Consider the following 22,657-nt stretch of genomic DNA (forward strand, 5'->3'; position numbering starts at 1 on the left):
GTGTACTGTCTGCCCTTTCTTTCCTGCAGTGTCTTGAAGCAGTGTAAGGATGTGGTGCTCTCCTTCCCACACCAACCAGGGGAATCTGATCTGTTTAGGGGTACAAAGAAGGGGACATTGTTTCTCACTTCATTCCGGGTAATTTCTACTTCTCCTTTGATCTGCTGGTTAACTCTACGTTTGTTTTCCTTGGAATGGAGAGAAGTCAGACATTGACTTTCAAAGTGTTTGAAAACATGTGCCCTTTGATATTTTCTGTGTTGTAGAGCAAGGGCAGAAAACGGGTGCCGCTCCTCAGTTACACCAGGGTGCCAAAGCAACCGTTGCCTTTAGAATTGCTTTGATACATCTCAACCCATAAATGAATTCTGCATTTTTTCCCCAAAGTTTCGTTTGTATCTCTTAGGTGATCTTCCTGACTTTACACTCCGTCAGCAATCCCATGTTGTCTTTTATGATGCCATTTAATCTGATAAGGGACTGCACTGTCGAACAACCACTATTTGCCCCCAACTACATTAAAGGAACCATTACAGCAGCCCCAGGTGGTAAGTATTCCCCCTCAAAAGTGTATTTTTTCTCAAAAGCTTTCAGAGGCATTAAGATTCAGACTTGGCTCATGTTGGTTGCTCTGCCCCTTTGGGTAGTGCTTCTCTCAATGTTTTTGGCAGTTCTCTATTGCCAGCTATGTCAATCTCTTAGTGAGTGTGTGCCTGTGGTGAAGTTAGTTCCTTTATGTGGCCTTTTGCCTTGGTTCTTTGGAAAAACAGCTTCCGAGATTTTTGGAGAAGTAACTTGGGGAGGTGGCTACCAGGTTGTGTTCTGCCCTACAGGGTTTGTTACTTTTGCCAAGGGGATTTCCCAGGTTGATAGCCATTTTCTGGGTAAGCTGTAAACAACTTGATGGTTTGATATGTTTATCTGGTAATTAATAACACCTGAGTTGATTGACATCTCATGGATAATTTTCAATTGATTGTACACTGGTCTGGTGATGGAGGCCACGCTTTGTACCTCATGAGGATCAGGATGTATAAACAGCACAGAGACCTGACGGCAAGGGAGAGACCAGTGGCAGGAGGTTTATGGTATATAGCCTGATGGCGGGCAGATCGCCCCACGGTAGGGAGGCCCAACAATGGAGAGCTGCTGCTAGGAGAGCAGTGGCTGAGCAAGCTGAGGAAGCTGCTGTACTAGCTGTGAGCTGGGCCAGTTAGCAGTGGAGAGGCTGATGGCAAAGAGGACAGTAGTGAATAGCAATAGCCTGATAGCAAAGCACCCGATAGCAGAGAGGCTGAAAGGCAGAGAGAAGCGGCTGAGAGGGCTGAATGGGCTGCTACACTGGCTATGAGCTGGGCCAGTTTGTGGCAGAGATGCCTGCATGGCAGAGAAGGCAGCCGCCTGGCAGAGAAGCAGAGTTGAGGCAGCTGCCTGGGAGAGGAGGCGGCTGGCAGAGAAGCCACACCTTCTGATCACTGGAGGCTTATGTTTCCTGGCAATAATACTGAGTTGTTCCTGTTACTTCCAAGTTGATCCTGACCCTAGCCTGTTACTTCCCTAATAGATCACATAACTGTATTGTCTATGAGTTCCGTGTGGCTCTTGCAACAAATTATCGAACCCTGCAGAGAAGTAGAGAATGTTGTGGTTGGAGTGGCTGGTGTCAGAAATAATGGGAAAATGGGAATGCAGAGATATACCTGACATCTGCCTCACAGGAACCAGCTTTGTGCTAATCCTGATTCTTATCCCTCATGAATGTAGACAATTCATTTTGCTGCATTACAGTGCCATTTCTTCCTGCAGGTGGCTGGGAAGGACAGGCTACTTTTAAATTATCCTTCAGGAAAGGAGGTGCCATCGAATTTTCCCAGCTGATGACGCAAGCTGCCGCTGCTGGTGAGCAATACTGATAAAGATATTAAGCACTTTGAGATTTTGAGGCCTGTGAAATTGGAGTAGGATTCTTTCCCAGTTAGTTAAGACTTTCTGGTCTGCATGGTCAGGCAGTTGGTAGTTGCACATGTGTTTGGCAGGCATTTCCTGAGCCTACCTACTATGTGTCATGTACCATACTCCATGCTGGGAAACAAGGATTAATACTGTACAGCCCCTCCCTGGCCTGAAGGAGTTTGCAATCTAGTGGGAGTTTACAGTTAATCCCCTAAACAACTAATTATATCTGGTAGTCTTTTGTTTGTTTTAAATTGTAGCAATATATACACAACAAAACATACAGCAATTCATCAGTACCTGGTAGTCTTTTGTCCACTGGAATGCTGGTCTCATGTATCCGTTGAGCAGTCTTTTCTTCAGGTCAAGGAGCTCCAGTTGCCTTAGCTCTTCTTCCTCTGGCATGGCTCTTTGGCCTGACCGTTGCTTCTCCATGAGACAGGGGTAAAGGTACTGTAAAGCCCTACAGCACTGATCTAATGGATGTACAACTTTTCTGATTTTGAATAAAAATAATCCTTTTGTGAAATATTTTTACTCAATCCAGCCTCACTTCACGCTCCTCTCTCTCACCTTTTATACTCCAATTGACCTGGACTTCTCATATGCTTATTCTTTCATCTCTGAGCCTTTGCTGTATTTGCTCTGCCTGGAATATGCTTTCCCTTCTCCCTTGCCTTTCTCCCTCAACTCCAGTTTCCCCTCCCCCAAGTCAAATATGCCTAAAACCTTCTTATTCTTCATGTATCAAATTAAAAATCAGTTCCTTGGAGAAGCTCCCTCCACCCCTGTAGATGAGGCTAAGTCTCCCTGTTTTTTAATGCCTGTCTTCCTGACTAAAATGTAGGCTCCAATGGGGCAGTGCCACACTTGTCTGTCAGTTTATTGTACTGTGGTGGCTTACATGTTGCTGTGATGCTGGATGCTATGCCACTGTTATTTCAAATATCAGTAGGGTCACCCATGGTGGACAGGTTTCAGCTGAGCTTCCAGACTAAGACAGACTAGGAAGAAGGACTCGGCAGTCTACTTCTGAGAAGTATTAGCCAGTGAAAACCTTATGAATAGCAGCGGAACATTGTCTGATATAGTACCAGAAGATGAGCCCCTCAGGTTAGAAGATGCTCAAAATCTGACTAGAGAAGAGCTGCCTGCTTAAAGGAGAGTCGACCTTAATGGCATGGATGGAGTCAAGCTTTCGAGACCTTCATTTCCTGATGTTGCACAACTCAAAATGAGAACGGCTGCAAACATTCATTAATAATCAGAACGTGGAATGTAGGAAGCATGAATCTAGGAAAGTTGGAGGTCGTCAAAAATGAAATAGGACACATAAAGATCAATATCTTAGGCATTACTGGGCTGGACTGGTATTGGCCATTTGGAATCAGACAATCATATGGCCTACTATGACAGCAATGATAGCTTGAGGAAGAATGGCATTGCATTTATGGTCAAAAAGAACATTTCAGGATCTATGCTGAAGAACAATGCTGTCAACGATAGGATAATATCTATATGCCCACAAGGGAGACAATAGTATTATTCAAATTTACACACTAACCACTAATGCCGAAGATGAAGAAATTAAAGATCTTTACCAACTTCTGCAGTCTAAAATTGATCAAACATGCAATGAAGATGCATTGATAATTACTGGTGATTGGAATGCAAAAGTTGGAAACAGATAATAAGTTGGAAAGTATGGCCCTGGTTACAGAAACAACGCTGGAGAGCGCATGATAGAATTTTGCAAGACCAATGACTTCTTCGCTGCAAATACCTTTTTTCAACAATGTAAACAGTGACTGTACACGTGGACCTCGCCAGATGGAATACACAGGAATCAAATCGACTACATCTGTGGAAAGAGATGATGGAGAAGCTCAGTATCATCTGTCAGAACAAAGCCAGGGGCCGACTGCGGAACAGACCATCAACTGCTCATACACAAGTTCAAGCCGAAGCTGAAGAAAATTAGAGCAAGCTCACAAGAGCCAAAATATGACCTTGAGTATAGCCCACCTGAATTCAGAGACCATCTCAAGAATAGATTTGATGCATTGAATGCTAATTACCAGAGACCGGACAAGTTGTGGGATGACATCTTGAACATCACACATGAAGAAAGCAAAAGGTCATTAAAAAAACAGGAAAGAAAGAAAAGACCAAAGTGGATGTCAGAAGACACTCTGAAACTTGCTCTTGATCGTAGAGTAGCTAAAGTGAGTAAAGGAAATGATCACGTAAAAAAGCTGAACAGAAGATTTCAAAGGGCAGCTCAAGAAGACAAAGTAAAGTGTTATGATGAAGTATGCAAGCACCTGGAGTTAGAAAACCAAAAGGCAAGAACATGCTCGGTAGTTCTCAAGCTGAAAGAGATTCAAGACTTGAGTTGCAATGTTGAGCAATTCTATGGACAAAATATTGAACAATGCAGGAAGCATAAAAGGAAGATGGGAATACACAGAGTCACTGTACCAATAATAATTGGTCAACATTCAGCCATTTCAGGAAGTAACATGTGATCAAGAACCAACGGTTTTAAAGGAAGAAGTCCAAGTTGCACTGAAGGCACCGGCAAAAAACAAGGCTCCAGGAATTGATGGGATACTAACTGAGATGTTTCAACAAATGGATGAAACTCTGTAAGCACTCACTTGCCTATGCCAAGAAATTTGGAAGACCACTACCTGGCCAACCGACTGGAATAGCTCCATATTTATGCCCATTCCAAAGAAAGGTGATCCAACAGAATGTAGATATCATCAAACAATATCATTAATATCACACACAAGTAAAATTTTGCTAAAGGTAATTTAAAAATGGCTGCAGCAGTACATCGACAGGGAACTTGCAGAAATTCAAGCTGGGTTCAGATGAGGATGTGGTACCCGGGATATTATTGCTGATGTCAGATGGATCTTGGATGAAAGCAGAGAATACCAGAAAGGTGTTTACCTGTGTCTTATTGACTGTGCAAAGACATTCGACTGTGTGGATCATAACAAATTACGGATAACATTGTGAAGAATGGGAATTCCAGAACACTTAATTGTGCTTATGTGGAACTTGTACATAGACCAAGAGACAGTCATTGGAACAGTACAAAGGGATATTGAATGGCTTAAAATCAGGAAAGGTGTGCATAAGGGTTGTATGCTTTCACCATACTTATTCAATCTGTATGCTGAGCAAATAACCCAAGAAGTTGGACTATACGAAGAATGGGGCCTCAGGATTGGAGGAAGACTCATTAACAACCTTTGATATACAGATGACACAGCCTTGCTTGCTGAAAGTGAAGAGGACTTGAAGCACTTACTGATGAAGATCAAAGACCACAGCCTTCAGTATGGATTACACCTCAACATAAAACAAAAATCGTCACAAGGGCACCAATAAGCAACATCACAATAAATGAAGAAAAGATTGAAATTGTTCAGGATTTCATTTTACTTGGATCCACAATCAACGCCCATGGAAGCAGCAGTTAAGAAATCAAACAACGTATTGCATTGGGCAAATCTGTTGCAAAAGACCTCTTTAAAATATTAAAAAGCAAAGTCGTCACTTTGAGGACTAAGGTGTGCCTGACAAAGCTATGGTATTTTCAGCTGCCTCATGTGCATGTGATGTTGCTGTCAAGTCAATTCTGACTCATAGCGACCCTACAGGACAGAGTAGAACTGCTCCACAGGGTTTCCGGGGAGCAGCTGGAGGATTCAAACTGCCGACCTTTTGGTTAGCAGCCAAACAGTTAACCACTGCAACACCAGGTGGGGCAATTCTACTCTGTCATGTAGGGTCACTATGAGTTGGAATCGACTCCACAGCAGTGGGTTTCTTTTGTTTTCATATGCGTGAGAAAGCTGGGCAATGAATAAGGAAGATCAAAGAAGAATTGATACCTTTGAATTATGATGTTGGTGGAGAATACTGAATGTACAGTGGACTACCAGAAGAATGAACAAATCTGTCTTGGAAGAAGTACAGCCAGAATGCTCCTTCGAATAGAGGATGATGAGACTTTGTCTCACGTACTTTAGCCATGTTATTAGGAGGGACCAATCCCTGGAGAAGGACATCATGCTTGGTAAACAGAGGGTCAGTGAAAAAGAAGACCTTCAACAAGATGGATTGACACAGTGGTTGCAACAATGGGCTCAAGCATAACAATGATTGTGAGGATGGCGCAGGACCAAGCAGTGTTTCGTCCTGTTGTACATAGGGTCGCTATGAGTTGGAACCAGCTTGGCAGCACCTAACAACAGTGGGGCAATGATTATATTTCTGTTATTCACCAGTACATTCCTAATGCCTAGCATAGTTTCTGAAACTTGGTAGACATTCAAATATTTGTTGCTTAGCTGACGGAAATGATCTTCGTTTTCTTTTTTACTTCTTATTATGAAAACATCTCACATCTATATAAACAGAATTAATTCTGGTCATCTTGTTTCATCTATATCCCTGCATTATTTCGAAGCAAATTATGCTTCATTTTATAAGGCAATGGGTTGTTAAGTCATACACCACTTTGAGAATCTGACCAAAGTATGTACCCTTTCTCACAAAAAGAAAACCTTTACCAATGAAATTTTGCTTATAATTTGTGTGATGGAGGGGATGCCTGAAGCCATAGATTCTAGGTTAAAAACCCCGGCAGACACACACGATTTATAATTTTAATCCCCAAAGCTCACCAAGACAATAGTAAAAAAGAAAATATATTGGCAGTCTTGTTTAAGAGAATAGGTGCGAAAACCCTATATGAAAAATCACAGCAGCTAGAATGCCAGGTTAAAAAATATCTCATTATTACCAAAATGGAATGTTTATCTGAATATAAAACTAGTATAACAAGCAATATAAAAATATGTCATTTTGGAACCTGGCAAGAATTGGCCTCGTATATTCGTTCATTTACTCATTCATTTATTCATTAATTTACTCTTATCATGGAATCTTTATAGAGCCCCTACTTACTTCCGTGCACTGTGTTGGGATCTAGAGATGTAGACAAGGTATCCCCCCACCTTTGTTGTCATTAGGTGCCTTCGAGTCGGTTCCAACTCATAGTGACCCTGTGTACCACAGAACGAAACACTGCCTGGTCCTGCACCATCCTTACAATCGTTACGCTTGAGCCCATTGTTGCAGTCACTGTGTCAATCCATCTTGTTGAGGGGCTTCCTCTTTTCCGCAGACCCTGTACTTTACCAAGCATGATGTCCTTCTCCAAGGACTGATCCCTCCTGACAACATGTCCAAAGTATGCGAGACGAAGTCTTGCCTTTCTGCTTCTAAGGAGCATTCTGGTTGTACTTCTTCCAAGACAGATTTGTTCATTCTTTTGACAGTCCATAGTACAGTCAATATTCTTCGCCAACACCACAATTCAAAGGCGTCAATTGTTCTTCCATCTTCCCTATTCATTGTCCAGCATTCACATGCGTATGATGTGATTGAAAATACCATGGCTTGGGTCAGGCGCACCTTAGTCTTCAAGATGACATCTTTGCTTTTCAACACTTTAAAGAGGTCCTTTGTAGCCGATTTGCCCAATGCAATGCGTCTTTTGTTTTCTTGACTGCTGCTTCCATGGGTGTTGACTGTGGATCCCAGTAAAATGAAATCCTTGACAACTTCAATCTTTTCTTCATTTATCATGATGTGGCTTATTGGTCCAGTGGTGAGGATCTTCATTTCCTTTATGTTGAGGTATAATCCATAGTGAAGGCTGTAGTCTTTGATCTTCATCAGTATTTCAAGTCCTCTTCACTTTCAGCAAGCAAGGTTGTGTCATCTGTATATTGAAGGCTGTTAATGAGTCTTCCTCCAATCGTGGTGCCCCGTTCTTCTTCATATAGTCCAGCTTCTTGGATTATTTGCTCAGCATACAGATTGTATGTTGTTGTTGTTAGGTGCCATTGAGTTGATTCCAACTCATAGCGACCCCATGTTGAATAGATATGGTGAAAGGATACAACCCTGACACACACCTTTCCTGACTTTAAACGACTCGGTATCCTCTTGTTCTGTCCGAACAACTGTCTCTTGATCTATGTACAGGTTCCTCAGGAGCATAATTAAGTGCTCTGGAATTTTCATTCTTTGCAATGTTATCCATAATTTGTTATGATTCACACAGTTGAATGCCTTTATCAATAAAACACAGGTAAACATCCTTCTGGTCAGCCAGGATCCATCTGACATCAGCAATGATATCCCTGATTCCACGTCCTCTTCTGAATCTGGCCTGAATTTGGCAGTTCCCTGTCCATATACTGCTGCAGCCGCTTTTGAATGATCTCAGTAAAATTTCGCTCACGAGTGATATTAATGATATTGTTCAATAATTTCTGCATTTGGTTGGATCACCTTTCTTGGGAAGAGGCATAAATATGGATCTCTTCCAGTTGGTTGGCCAGGTAGCTGTCTTCCAAATTTCTTGGCATAGATGAGTGATCACCTCCAGTGCTGCATCCGTTTGTTGAAACATCTCAATTGATATTCTGTCAATTCCTGGAGCCTTGTTCTTCACCAATGCCTTCAGTGCAGCTTGGACTTAGTCCCTCAGCACCATCGGTTCCTGATCATATGCTACCTCTTGAAATAGTTGAAAGTCGTCTAAGTCTTTTCGGTATGATGGCTCTGTGTATTCCTTCCATCTTCTTTTGATGCTTCCTGCGTCGTTTAATATTTTCCCCATAGAATCCTTCGCTATCACAACTTGAGCCTTGAATTCTTTCTCCAGTTCTTTCAGCTTGAGAAACACTGAGCATGTTTTTCCCTCTTAGTTTTCTATCTCCAGCTCTTTGTACATGTCATTATAATACTTTACTTTGTCTTCTCGAGCTGCCTTTAAGGAGCTCAAAATATAGTAAAGACAGACAGACAGACCTACACAGATATGTTACCATATCTCGTGGAATGTGCTCTAACGGAGGTGTGAAAGATGTGCTGGAGACACACGGAAGAATAAAGTGAAAGTTTCTAGTTTGGAAGACTAAATGGATCATAACACTGTAAACCAAGGTCAAGAATATAAGAGGCAGCCTGTGTTGGAGAAGAAATGAGTTCAATTTTAGACATAATAGAACTAGCTAACATTTATTGAATCATCTTTACGATATACTAGACAGTGTTCCAAGCCCTTTACATGTATTAATTTATCTAATCCTCACCACAACCTTATGACGTAGGTGCTATCATTATCTCGTTTATAGCTAGGGAAACTGAGTCAGAGACCGTTATATAATTTCCCAAGGCTATACACATTAGGAGTAATCAAAAGGGAAGGTAAAGTAGAGGGTCAGCGAAAAAGAGGAAGACCCTCAACAAGATAGATTGACACAGTGGCTGCAACAGTGGGCTCAAACATATTAACAATTGTGAGGATGGTGCAGGACCAGGCAGCGTTTCGTTCTATTGTACGTAGGATTGCTATGAGTTGGAACCGACTTGATGGCACCTGACAACAACAACAACAACGTAGAATTAGCAAGTGATGGAACTAGAATTTGAGCCATAAGCCTACTCTCTGCTGCTAACCAAAAGGTCAGCCGTACGAACCCACCTGATGCTCAGCAGGAGAATGGTGTGGCAGTTTGCTTCCATAAGGATTTACTGCCTTGGAAACCCTATGGGGCAGTTCTACTCTGTCGTATAGGGTCGCTAAGAGTCCGAATTAACAGCAGTGAGTTTGTTTTGTTTTGTTATAGAAAAGTTATAAGAATATTACAATGAACTCCCTTAGACCCTTCATCTAGATTTACCCATTGTTAACATTTTCCCACATACACTTTATCTTATTCTTCTTTTTTTTTTTTTTGTTCCTGAATTATTTGGGAGTAACTTACAGAGATTCCTAAATACTTGAGCAGGTATCTCCTAAGAACAAGGGCATTCTCATATCTAACCTCAGTGGACTTACGAAATTCAGGAGATCTAACATTGATGAGATACTACTATTTAACATTTATTTTATATTCAGATTCAGATGATTGTCCCACTACTGTTCCACATAGCACTTTTGTATTTTCAAATCCAGGATCTAATCCTGGATCATGCATTGAATTTAGTAGTCATATTTCTTTGGTCTCTTTTAATCTGGAGCAGTTACTCAGCCTTTCTTTGTCTTTTGTGACATTGAGATTTTTTAAATATTACAGGCTTATTGTTTTGTAGAATGTCTCCCAATTTGGGTTTGTCTGTTTCCTCATTATATTTAGGTAGCACATTTTGGCAGGAATACTACATAAGGGATGTCATGTCCTTTTGAGCGTACACTCAACCCCTGTACCATATTAAATGCGAGGGACATGGGAATGTAAGAGGCCCCTGGACATGCAGCCTGGAGCTCAGGAGATGAGCTGCATCTAGAGGCTGATTTCTAGGCTTCTGATTCATCTGAAATCCTTAGCACACAGGCCATCTTTGGAGCCATGTGAGTAATAGGCTCACTTAGTGAAATGAGGGTAGGGCCCCAGGAGCCTCAGTGCTGAAGGGATGGGCAAAGCAGGAGTGCTCCACAAAGAAGATTGAGGGGCAGACTGAGAGGGAGGAGGAGAGTCAAGTGAGTTTATTATCCCTGAAGTCGAGAGGCGAACGTTTCCAGCAACGGGGTGTATTCATCCATGTCAGCTGCTGTTTGGTAAAATGAAGACTTGAAAAGTGTGCATTGCATGTAGAAATTAGAGTTTGTTGGTAGTCTTAACAAGGGAGGATTCAGTGAAGTGCTGGAGAAGAAAGGTGGTGGAGAAGCCAGATTACAGGAGATTGAGGAGTAAGGGGTGTTTTTTACAGTTACCCTTAATGATACACTGCCAAGTTAGCCAAGACGTTCACAAGCTGTTCCCAACCAACAGCTCTTGGTGGTCCAAGAGGGCAGACAGCATCCAGAAGCCTGATATTGGATAACAAGATTTCCTGGCAGACAGGGAGTATAGTGATGGGGAATCCAGGGTCGGGGGACAGTCCTTCTTTGCTATAGATATCTGGGAAACTCAGGACAATTGCATACTGGGTCTTGAATTCACTCTTATTTTTAACCTCACAACACTCAGGAGAGTTTCTGTTTACCGTTGTGTGCTAGGGAGTCAGGCAACTTTAGAGGTCCCTCTTTAGCCCTCATTAAGATCTACTTCTTGGTGTACAGAGCTAAGTTCAGGGTCTCAGCAGTTGCACAACCACTTGGAAATAATTTCGACAACATACAGACTTGGACCAATGTCTGGAACTGCCCTGATCCCAGCAAGAGTCAGGGCTTGCGGGATGGGCTTTCTTCAGGCCCTTGGAGGAAATTACTCATCATGCCTTATGGTGTGATTGTTTGACCAGGAAAGATTCCCTTCCCCTCAGCAGAGGGAGCTGTCAGGGCTCTTTGATGCATGTAACAAATGTATATTGAACACCTGCTATGTCTCAAACCCTACGTGAGTCAGTTAGGAACACAATGGTGAACGAGATGGACGTGGTCCCTGCCCTTATTAGACTTATAGTTTAGTGAGAGAGTCAGATAAAAAATAAGGAAATATGTGTAATAAAATATTTGCTTCTTGTGGGGAGTACTCTGAAGGATATTGAAGAAGAAGGTGATGGGTAGGAAAGGCAACTTTAGATGGATAGCGAATTGGTTAGGATAATGCTAGCTGCTGAAACAGATAAACTCCAAATTATCAGTGGCTAAAACAGTAGATAGTGTTGCTTATGTAAAGGCCAATGAGCAGAGGGAAAAGAGGCAGTGTGTTTCACATAGTTATTCAGGGACCAGAGTCATAGTCTCTGCCATCTTTAACACGTGGTTTCCATGGCCTCTTTAGGCATTGATAAACAGCCTTCCTTGCCCTGAAGAGAGTAAAGATCTCCCCTGGGAAGTTTTTATGGGCCCGGCCAGGAGGTGGTGCGCATTACTTCTAATCACGGCCCACAGGCTAGAACTCAGTGTGGTAGACTGATAATGGCTTCCTAAGCAATGTCCACATCCTAATTCCTGGAACCTATGAATGTTGCCTTATTTGTAGAAAGAGTCTTTGCAGAAGTCTTGAGATGACGAGATTATCCTGAATTATCTGGGTAAGCCCTAAATGCTATCATAAGTGTCCCAATAACAGAGATGCAGAGGGAGAAAGGCACACAGAAGGCAGAGGCAATGTGATGATGGGAGCAGAGAGAGATTTGTAGATGCTATACTGCTGGCTTTGAAGATGAAGGAACGGGCCGTGAACCAAGGAATGTAGCTCCGGGAGCTGGAAGAAGCAAGGAATGGATTCTTCCCTCGAGCCTCCGGAGGGAGTGTGGCCCTGCGGACACATCGATTTTGGTCCAGTGAAACTGTTGTTAGACTTCTCGTCTCCAAAACTGTGAGAGAATAGGTTTATGTTGTTTCAAGCCACCAAGTTTGTGATAATGTGTTACTGATGCCACAGGCCATACCTAACTGCAAAGGAATCTGGGTAATACAGTCTCGTTCTGAATCCACGATGAAAAGGAGACAAATTTGGTTTTTGGGTAGTTAGAAAATGCCTAATACTTAATCTGAGACCTGGAGGATAGGAAAGACCCAACCATGAGAAAAGTGTGGCAGGGGGAATAGTCCAGGTGTAGGAATCACCAGCATATGCGAGGGCCTCAGATGGGAAGGAGCTTGGTGTGTGGAGGATCAAAGGCTAGGACCATAGTGCACGAGGGAGGCAGGAGCATGAGGAGAACATGGATAGGTAGGTAGGGGTGAACTCATTCAGAGCCCAGTAGGTCACGGGCAGGGATTTAGATTTTATTCCAAATGCAGTGAGGAGCTATTACTGACTTTTCCACGGGGGAGCAACATAATCATATGTACATTTTTATGAAATCCATTTTAGTGCTATGTGGAGAGTGGAGTGGAAGAGGGCAAGCGTGCATAGATGGAAGGAGATCTGAGAGAAGGTTGTGTAGTGGTCCAGGTGAGAGGTGATGATGGCTGGACTAGGCTGGTATCTTAGTTATCTAGTGCCGCCACAACAGAAATACCACAAATGGATGGCTTCTACAAAGCAAAATTTATTCTCTCAGAGTCTAGAAGGCTAGAAGTCCAAACTCAGAGTGCCAGCTCTAGGGAAGACATTCTCTCTCTTTTGGCCCTGGAGGAAGGGCCTTGTTATCAATCTTCCCTGTGTCTAGGAGCTTGTCCGCACAGGAACCTCAGGTCCAAAGGACGCACTCCGCTCCTGGCACTGCTTTCTTGGTGGAATGAGGTCCCCAGTGTCTTTCTGCTCACTTCTCTCTTTTATATCTCAAATGAGATTGGTTCAAAACACAGTCCAGTTTTGTAGATTGAGTCATGTCTCTAACATAACTGTTGCTAATCCCATCTCATCAACATCATAGAGATAGGATTTATAAAACATAGGAAAATCACATCAGATGACAAAATGGTGGACAGTCCCACAATACTTGGCATCATGGCAGCCAAGCTGACAGATATTTTGGGGGGACACAATTCAATCCATGACAGCTGGTATCAGTGGAGGAGGTGAAAAGTGGTCCAAATTAGGGTGTATTTTTGAGGCAGAGCTGATGGTATTTGCTGATGGCATGGATGTGTGAGGTAATGGGAAAGGAGGATTAAAGGACAACTTCTCAGAGGTGTGGGGCAGGGACAAGTAGGTGAATGCTGGGGCCGTTACTGAGATTGTAAAGATAATGGGGAGACAGGTTCTATTTCGGACATATTAAGTCCAAGCTGGAAATTGAAACTTGGCTGAGTTCTAGAGTCAGACCTGAGGTCTAAACCTGGTGCTGTCACTTTCAATTGATTATTAACCTTTCTGAAGTCAGTTTCCTCCTCTGTAGAATGAGGGTACTAAACACATATGTTGCAAAGTTGTTGTGAAAATTGTGACCACATTTGTAAAATACCTCACACAGTGTTTTCCTGTCTTAAGGAATAGCCAAAGTTCACCCCAGATTGTGATAATGTGGCCCAGTCTTTAGGGTCACATACCCACCCCTCTCTCATTTTGCTATGGATCTTGAATGTTGAGGAAGAAATCAGAAAGACGTATTTGAATAAAATCAGATCAATGTGTTTTAATTCCATCTCCCCATCTCCCTAACTTTCTGGCTTTAAATCTCAGGTCTGCTATTGACTATGTGGATGACCTTGAGCAAGTTAACTTCTTTGAGCCTCAGTTTTCTCTTCTCTGAAATGGGAGTAATAATACCAAGTACATCATAGGGTTGTTGTAAGGATTAAATGAGTAAATATGTATAAAGCACATAGAGCACGTCTGGTGCATAGTAAGCCCTTGATAAATGTTACTTAAAAAAAAAAAAAAACTTTTTTTTTTTTTTACTTACCTATCTTTATTGTTCATTGTTCAGGGTGAACAGGTGTTTTTTTTGTCTCTGGTTCTGGGTCCAGGCTGATACTGAAGACAAGGTGTGTGTTTCATAAAAAAACAAAAAACTCGTTGCTGTCGAATTGACTCCGACTCATAGCGACCCTATGAGACAAAGTAGAACTTCCCCATAGGGTTTCCAAGGAGCAGCTGGTGAATTTAAACTGCCACCCTTTTGGATAACGGAGCTCTTAACCACTGTGCCACAAGGGCTCTGTGTGTGTTATAGCAATGTTTAATGCACTTCTCTGTGCCTCACAGGAGTTCACCCTGGGTGAGGTTCCCCAGCCTCAGACAAATTGTCGTGAGATTGGCATTGTTAAAGCTGAGGAGTTTCCCAGGCTTCTGCTCATCTCTGCAGGGCTAGCTTCAGCAAGGTGGCTTCTACAGTGCTTTTGCTGGGGAATCACATGGCATGGCCAGGCCTTGAGATGCTACTGTGAGCTCAGGGCTGGGCTCGGGAAGGAGGCAGCATTCCTGTGTAGAGGCCCCAGGCAGACTACATGTGTTCCAAGATCTCTGGGTGTCTCTGGTCCCAGGCATGGGTTCCTGGGCCAGAAAGCCTGGTTTGCAGATGTGGCTGCCAACCCCAAGGCTGTCATAGGCTTTAAGGCAGTTCAAGGGATATGTGAGAAAATTTCCCTGAATCTCAATAAAACCCAAGAGTGGCCCTTCTAGTGTAAACACATCTTGAGGTGGTGGGGGTGGCCCTAAAGAGTTAATATGCAACTCTCCTCTTTGTGGTGATGATGGCTACCATTTACCAGTTCTTACTCTCTGCTGAGTGCTTTACTAACATGACCTTTAATCTTGATAGCAACCTCTGTGAGGTTGGTATTGTTATCCTGGCTTTACATATTGGGAGATCTAGGCTCTGAAATTGACTTGCCCAAGGCTACACAGCTAGTAGTTGTCAGTGCAGGGATTAGAACCCTCATCTGTCTGGCTTCTAAACCAACACTACTATCACTGTGCCCTCCACCCCTCCTTTTGACCCAGTTCCTGAGGTGCTCCTGGGCTCATCCTGACCTGTAGTGGGCAGAGGAACGTCTAGGCCTCTGCCTCATCACACAGCTCTGCAGTCCTCACCCACCCTTTGGAGTCTAGACTGGCATCCTGGGCCTCCCACCTCTGCTAGGGACACGGCTGTAATGGGTTAAAGACGCCCTGCTGAGAAAGTCCTCCAAGCACTAGGGTGACTAATTTCTGACAAATGAGTGAACAGACCGATACTGAATGAGGGGTCCTAGTGAGTCGGCAACTTTGGGGGGCTTTACAGATTCAGAATCCAGATCCAGAGAGGTCAGCAAGATCAGTGGTAGTACCCAAAGTGGAAGCAATCCAGCCTGTGGGAGGCGCAGAGCCTGGATCTCCCTTTAGGGCAGGGTTGGATGGGGGACATCTCTCTGCCCCTGGTCTCCTGGAGACAGTGGGCCAGAGAGCAGGACTACGTTTTTTTTGTTTTGTTTTATTCTAAGCCAGGGCTGTCCAGTAGGGCTTCCCGTGATGATGGGAATGCTCTCTATCAGTGCTGTCCAATCAGAAACTATTAGCCACATTTGGCTATTGAGCACTGGAAATGTGGCATGTGCAACTGAGAAACTGAATTTTAAATTTTATTTAAATTTAATTGAAATGAAATAGCCACATGTGGCCAGTAGCTACCATATTGGACAGCACGGCTATACTGGTACTAGACCCAAGAGCCCTCAGCCAGGACCCCAGATAAAGAAGCTAGGAGAAGTGAAGGCTTTACTCCCCAAAGGTTAGCTAACCTTTTGAATTTCCCCGTGGGCTAAGGTTTGAAGAATCATAAATGACTTCAGTCCAAGACTAGACCACTTCGAGACTCCACATAGTGTTATAATCTAAACACAGCAAAGTTCATTCATCAGGCTAGAGCAAATGAGAGGGGCCAAGTTCTGAACATCCACTAGGAAGAAGTTCAGTTTGGCAGATAGGATGCTAAATCAAAATTGGGATGAAGTCTAAAAATGACCCCAGGCTGTACCTCCCTGCAGGAGAATGCTCAGAGAAAGCGCAGGTGACCTGGCTTGGCACTTACGTGTCTTTTACTGACGAGTCGCAGACCATCCCCCCAGCTCCTCTCCCACGTTCTCCACACACTCCAGACCCTAACCATTCTGAATTTCACAGTGTTCTCCAAACACCCCGTGCTTCATCACGTCCCCACGCATTTACACATGCTCTGCCCTCCTGGAGGGCCTTTTCTTTCTTCTCTACCTGGCAAAACCGTAGTCTTACAGTGAGACCCAGCTCAACTGTCACATTTTCAATCAAGCTTTTTCCTATTGGTCCTGTCACAGTTCAGTCTGCACCTCGGGTTGCTCCTCTAGTACGTTTTTAATCCACCATTAAAGCACGTATTACACAGTGTAACAGTCTTTATTATCTCCCTCCCCTGGCCCAGCAGAATGTGAGCTTCTAAAAGGCGGAAGGAACTCTCTCTGTTTCACTTCTGTTACCGGACTCTAGCACAGCAGTACATCGTAGATCATCAGTAAACACCTACAGTTGTCATCTCTGTGATTCTTGTTATGGGCAAATATAGCTTTTAGAGATGAGGAAGTGATTAAAATAATGCTTTTAGAAATGGAATAAATAAAAATAAAAAAACATACCAAAGATGACATGATTATATACTCGGAAACCAATAAAAAATAAGTCGAGGTAGCAGATCAATGTGGAAGTTTCGAGACAAAAAACCAAACCCTCACAAATCGTTAGTGTTTTGTTTTTTTTAGACACTTGGGACACACACTTAGGAAAGTCAATGAGAACAGCCTGCATTTACCACAGGGACAAAACATGAACTGTTGGCGAATTACCACTTGAAAGGTGGTATACCATAGTGGCTAAGGGAGTCAGACTCCAGGCCTCTAGAGCCAGACTTACTGGGTTCAAATCCCAGCTCTAAAACTCAATAGCTTTTTTTTTTTTCCTTTTGGCAACCTTGGCCAAGTTATTTAACTTTCATGTGTTTGAGTCTCCTCATCTGTTAAATGGGGACAGTATCAATACCTACCTTATAGGGTTGTGAGGATTTAGATAAGCTAATACATGAAAGGGCTTGGGATAGTGCCTCGCACACAGTAAGCACTTACCAAATGTTAGCTACTATTATTAACTAGGGGATATGAGATTTATTTAAAAAAAATAAAAACATAAATGAAAATTGTTTTTGCTTTTGGCTTGGAAAACTATCATAAAAGTGACAGTCTGTACAAAGTCAACAGCATGTGTGATCAGTGCTGATTAAAAGCCCAGTAAGTATGAGACCAAAAGGTCAACAATTACTCTAAAGCGAAGATGAGAAGATAAGTGGGCAGGGAAACTAGAGCACTGGCAATGGGACAACCAGAACACAATGAAAGAGGATGTCGACGTACCATTGAAAAATGTGACTAAATGTCACTGAACAATTTGTGCAGAAATTGTCAGTCAGGAACCTAGTTTACTGTGTAAACTTTGACCGAAAGCACAATAAAATATTGTTTATTAAAAAAAAAGACAGCCTTGTGGAGCCCAGTTCTACTCTGACACACATGGGGTTGCCATGAATCCATCGACTCCACAGCAGCTGGGTTTTATTTGTCAATCACATACTTTGCAACCTTCTTTGTATTTTATGTATTCATAATATGTAAATCTTGCACACACAGTGAGATTCTTTCCTTGAACTTGGTAAATCCATAGTTAAACTCACCTGGCAGGTTAAATACATCATAATACCAGAGGGTGTTTTTTAAAAGAAAGGCAAATGACCAACAAATACGTGAAAAGATGCTCAATGTCTTTAGCCATCAGAGCGATGCAAATCAGAACCACAATGAAATACCACTTCACTCCCACTAGGACGGCTAAGATAAAAAAAGAAAAAGAACGGAAAATAACAAATGTTGGTGAGGATATGGGGAAGCTGATGGGATTGCGAAATGGTACAGCCATTGTGGAAGGCAGTGTTTTGGTTCCTCAGAAAACTAAGAATAGAACTACTATATGACCCAGCAGTCCCACTCCAAGGTCTGTCTATACCTGAGAGACTTAAAAGCAGCGATGTGAACAGACGTGTATACCAGTGTTCACTGCAGTACTAGGCACAGTGAGAGAAAGGTAGTGTCCTCACCCTAGCAAGTTGTTAACCTCTTACAGAAGAATAACTACCAAAAGACAATATTGGATTAAATTTTTTTCAAGAAATGATTAGTGGAATTTAATAGAGATCCTAAGACATAAATAAATGGGGGCAGAGACCCATGGCTTTCAATGGCACAATGTCCCCAGAAGGTAGGGTTTCCCTGGATGGGAGTGCCTGATTCTTGCTGTGCTACTCCTGGTTTATACTGGGAGCTTACATCGTTATTCTGGAAGCGTGTATGTTAATAATCTCTGCATTTCCATCTAAGGTAGTGTTTGCACACACTAGGTTCTCTTGGTTTTTAAACCACGCTCAGCAACAGCAAGCCAACAGCCTGATCAATGGGGAGAAAGCAGAGTTGGTACCCAGGTGTCTCTGAACAATATCAGTTTCTCAACCTCTGACCCCTTCCTACCTCCCCTCCCTCCCCCCTTCCCCTCACCCCATCCCCGGTTTAGAAAAGTCTTCTCCCCCAGTTGGCTTGCTTGAGTGTATGATTACAGTCATCACTGCAACGCTTTGACCATTTGAGACTCAAATCATTAATAAACGCTCACAAATATCCTCTGTGGTAGTTATTGTTATTTCCTGTTTACAGAATAGGGCGCTTACATGACTTGTCCAAGGTCATGAAGCTGATAGATGGTGGAGCTTGGATTTGAAACCAGGTCCGTCTGACTCCAAAGCCTGTGCTGTTTCTTCTGTCCCACACTGCCCTTTCATTGTTCCTTAATGGATTTTTCTTGCCAACTCCTAGAATCCTCCCTTGGAAATATTTTCAAAATACCTGTTATGGTAGGTGGTATGCTAGGCTCTGACGAAGCGCAGCCAAGTAAACCACAGTCCCCGCATTCAGGACGCGTGCAGGTTGGGACGAGAGCCGTACGTGTTTTTATCTTGCATCTGAGAGTATTGCTGGGCACACGTACAAGATGGTGGTTAATACCTGGTTACTTATTTGGTTGATAGCTGCTATACATCTAACTTAAAAGAATAAAAAGGGTTTCTGTTTTGCTAAACTTCTCAGCTGCCAGAGGAATTCCATTTGGAAATGTAAATTATTGGTATGGCGGGCCGGCCATGTATGTGGTCATTCCTGGACAGGTGAACATGCCGTGTACTCTGGAAAACCCTTGTCAAGGTAAGGTGTGGGGGAGGCTCTTCCTGGGAGATGGAAAGTCTGCCAGGGGCCCAGAGATCTCTTCACTGCAGACTTGCCACCAACGTGGCTGCAAGAGAAGCAGTGGAGGTTTAGGGCGCTGGAAAATGGTTGGGTCCATGACTTCATTTCCAGACTGAAACCCAGTGGCAAGCCAGCAAGTGACTGGGCTTTTGTCTCTGGTTTACTTTTTGACTATTATGTACAAACATGGAGCATACCTGGGCAACTCCCAACTGCTTACAGTTGGAGCAGAAAACCCAGGCTCCTGCCCAGTTCTCCCTGTTTTGCACAAGCATAGCCATCATGTGTGGGCCATGCCCTTCAACCTGACCGAGGACTCAACCCCTGGGGTTTACGCCCTGTAACCATTAACTACTGTGCCTGTCAAGTGCCAGTGAGTCAGGCTCCTGGGAGGTGATAGTTCAGTGATTCTCCATTGTGGCCCACTGTCTCTTGTAGGCCACAGGGCATCTCCCAACAGGCTGCCAACGGACCCCCAAATGCAGGCCCTTTTCTTGGGTTCCCTCTTAGAGCATGATATGCGTGCATGTCCGTGGGCTTTTAGTTTTGTCTGCAACTTAAGGCTACTTGTTTGTAACCTTAATAGTTACATTCTTTTTTAAAGGATTATAAAAATCTAATATTTGTAATCTAAAAGTAAATGTTGTAGGATTATTAAATTAATTTTTAAATTTTGAGATCATTGTTGATTCACCTGCAGTTGTAAGAAATGATACAGAGAGACTCTTTGTACCTTTTATCCAGCTTCTCCCAATGGTAACACCTTGTGTAACCATAGTACAATATCACAACCAGGATATTGACATTGGCATGTTTGAGATACAGAATGTTTGCATCTCCTCAAGGATCACTCCTGCTATGCCTTTTAAAAGCCACACCCCTTTCCCTCCCACACCCTCCTCCTCCTTCACCCATGGCAACCACTAATCTGTTTTTCATTTCTATAATTCTGTCATTTCAAGAATGTTATGTAAACGCAATCAAACGATGTAACCTTTTGGGATAGGTTTTTTTCTCTCAGTATATGATTCCCTGGAGTTTCATCTAGGTTGTCGCATGAATCAATAGTTTGTTCCTTTTTGTTGCTGAGTAGGAGACTTGAGTTAGATTCCCAACCAACGCACCTCATGTGCACCCACAACCCATCTGTCAGTGGAGCCTCGCATGTTGCTATCATGCTGAGCAAATTTCAGAGGGGGTTCCAGACTAGATGGACTAGGAAGAAAGGCCTGGCTATCTGCTCCCAAAAATCAGCCAATGAAAAACCCAGTGGATTAAAATGGAACATTGTCTGATCTGCAACAGATCATGGGAGCAGCATTTTATTAAATGACGCGTGGGATTGCCATGAGTCAGAGTTGAATGAGTGCCCAGGACTCCAATAACTGTATTGTATGGTAGTTGCACAGTAATTTTTTTTATTGTACTTTAGATGAAGATTTACAGAACAAACTCACTTCTCATTAAAGAGTTAGTACGCATATTGTTTTGTGACATTGCTTACCAACCCCATGACATGTCAACACTCTCCTTTTTCGACCTTGGGTTCCCTATTACCAGCTTTCCTGCCCCTCCTGCCTTCTAGTCCTTGCCCCTGGGTTGGTGTGGCCCTTTAGTCTCTTTTTTTGGGGGGGCCTGTCTAACCTTTGGCTGAAGGGTGAACCTCAGGAGTGACTTCATTACTGATCTGAAAGGGTGTCTGGGGGCCATACTCTCAGAATTTCTCCAGTCTCTGTCAGGCCAGTAAGTCTGGTCTCTTTTTTGTGAGTTAGAATTTTGTTCTACATTTTTCTCTCTAGCTCTGTCCAGGACCCTCTATTGTGATCCCTGTCAGAGCAGTCGGTGGTGGTAGCTGGACACCATCTAGTTGTACTGGACTCAGTCTGGTGGAGACTGTGGTAGTTGTGGTCCATTAGTCCTTGTGTCTTTAGTTTTCTTCATTCTCCCTTGCTCTCAACAGGTGAGACCAGTGGAGTATCTTAGCTGGCTGCTCACAAGCTTTTAAGACCCATCATAATTAATTTTTTAAAAAACTGCCAAATTGTTTTCCTGAGTAGTTGTAACATTTTACATTTTATCAGCAGTATATAAATGATCTAGTTTCTCCACACCCTTTCTGACATTTGATGTAATAATCCTTCTATTTTGGCCATTCCAGTAGGTATGTAGTGATATCTCATTGTGATTTTAATATGCATTTCCCTAATGGCTTGTGAGCTCAAGCATAACAACGATTGTAAGGATGGCTCAGGTCCAGGCAGTGTTTCGTTCTGTTGCGCATAGGGTTGCTGTGAGTCAAAACTGACTTGACGGTGCCTAACAACAACAACAACAATGGCTTGTGAGGTTGAACATCTTTTCATGTGCTTATTTGCCATCTGTATATGCCCTTCGGTGAAATGTCTTGTCATGTCTTGTGCCCATTTTCTAACCAGGTTGTTTGTTTTTACTGTTGAGTTTTGAGAGAGCTCACTATATATTCTAGATTCTAGTCCTTTCCACCACTTGTCTGTCAGTTTGTTGTACTGTAGTGGCTTGCATGTTGATGTAATCCTGGAAACTCTGCCACCAGTATTTCAGACTCCAGCAGGGTCACCCATGGTGGACAGGTTTCAGTGAAGTTTCCAGACTAAGACAGACTTGGAGGAAGGACCTCAATCTACTCCTGAAAAAACTGGCCAATGAAAACATTATGAATGGCAGCAGAACATTGGTATAGTGACAGAGGATGAGCCCCTCAGGTTAGAAGGAACTCAAAAGACAGCTGTGGAGGAGCTGCTTCTTAGAGTCGACCTTAATGACGTGGATGGAGTAAAGCCTTTGGGACCTTCATTTGCTGATGTGACAAAACTCAAAATAAGAAGAAACAGTTGCAAACATCCATTAATAATTGGAACATGGAATGTATGAAGTATGACTCTAAGAAAATTGGAAGTCTTCAAAAATGAAATGGAACACATAAAGATAGATATCTAG

At 42.9% G+C, this 22,657-nt stretch overlaps 1 protein-coding gene across 10 annotated transcripts in view; it reads left to right on the forward strand.

The window, feature by feature from the left end:
- The window catches only part of WBP2NL (WBP2 N-terminal like), a 72,075-nt gene that overhangs the window by 20,626 nt on the left and 28,792 nt on the right, over positions 1–22,657 (forward strand). For 7 of the 10 annotated variants that reach the window (XR_007517423.1, XR_007517420.1, XR_007517422.1 and 4 more), the window contains exons 2-5: positions 30–138; positions 407–548; positions 1,807–1,899; positions 19,526–19,639. Coding sequence is in view for 3 of the 10 variants with exons in the window: in XM_049884540.1 (XP_049740497.1) it covers positions 30–138; positions 407–548; positions 1,807–1,899; positions 19,526–19,639 (458 nt within the window). In the remaining 7 variants the exon portion in view is untranslated. The remainder of the gene's footprint in view (positions 1–29; positions 139–406; positions 549–1,806; positions 1,900–19,525; positions 19,640–22,657) is intronic. The other 3 variants (XR_007517426.1, XR_007517425.1, XM_049884541.1) reach the window with 1 other exon arrangement.

The sequence above is a fragment of the Elephas maximus genome, chromosome 4 (genome assembly GCF_024166365.1).
Source record: "Elephas maximus indicus isolate mEleMax1 chromosome 4, mEleMax1 primary haplotype, whole genome shotgun sequence".
NCBI lineage: Eukaryota > Metazoa > Chordata > Mammalia > Proboscidea > Elephantidae > Elephas > Elephas maximus.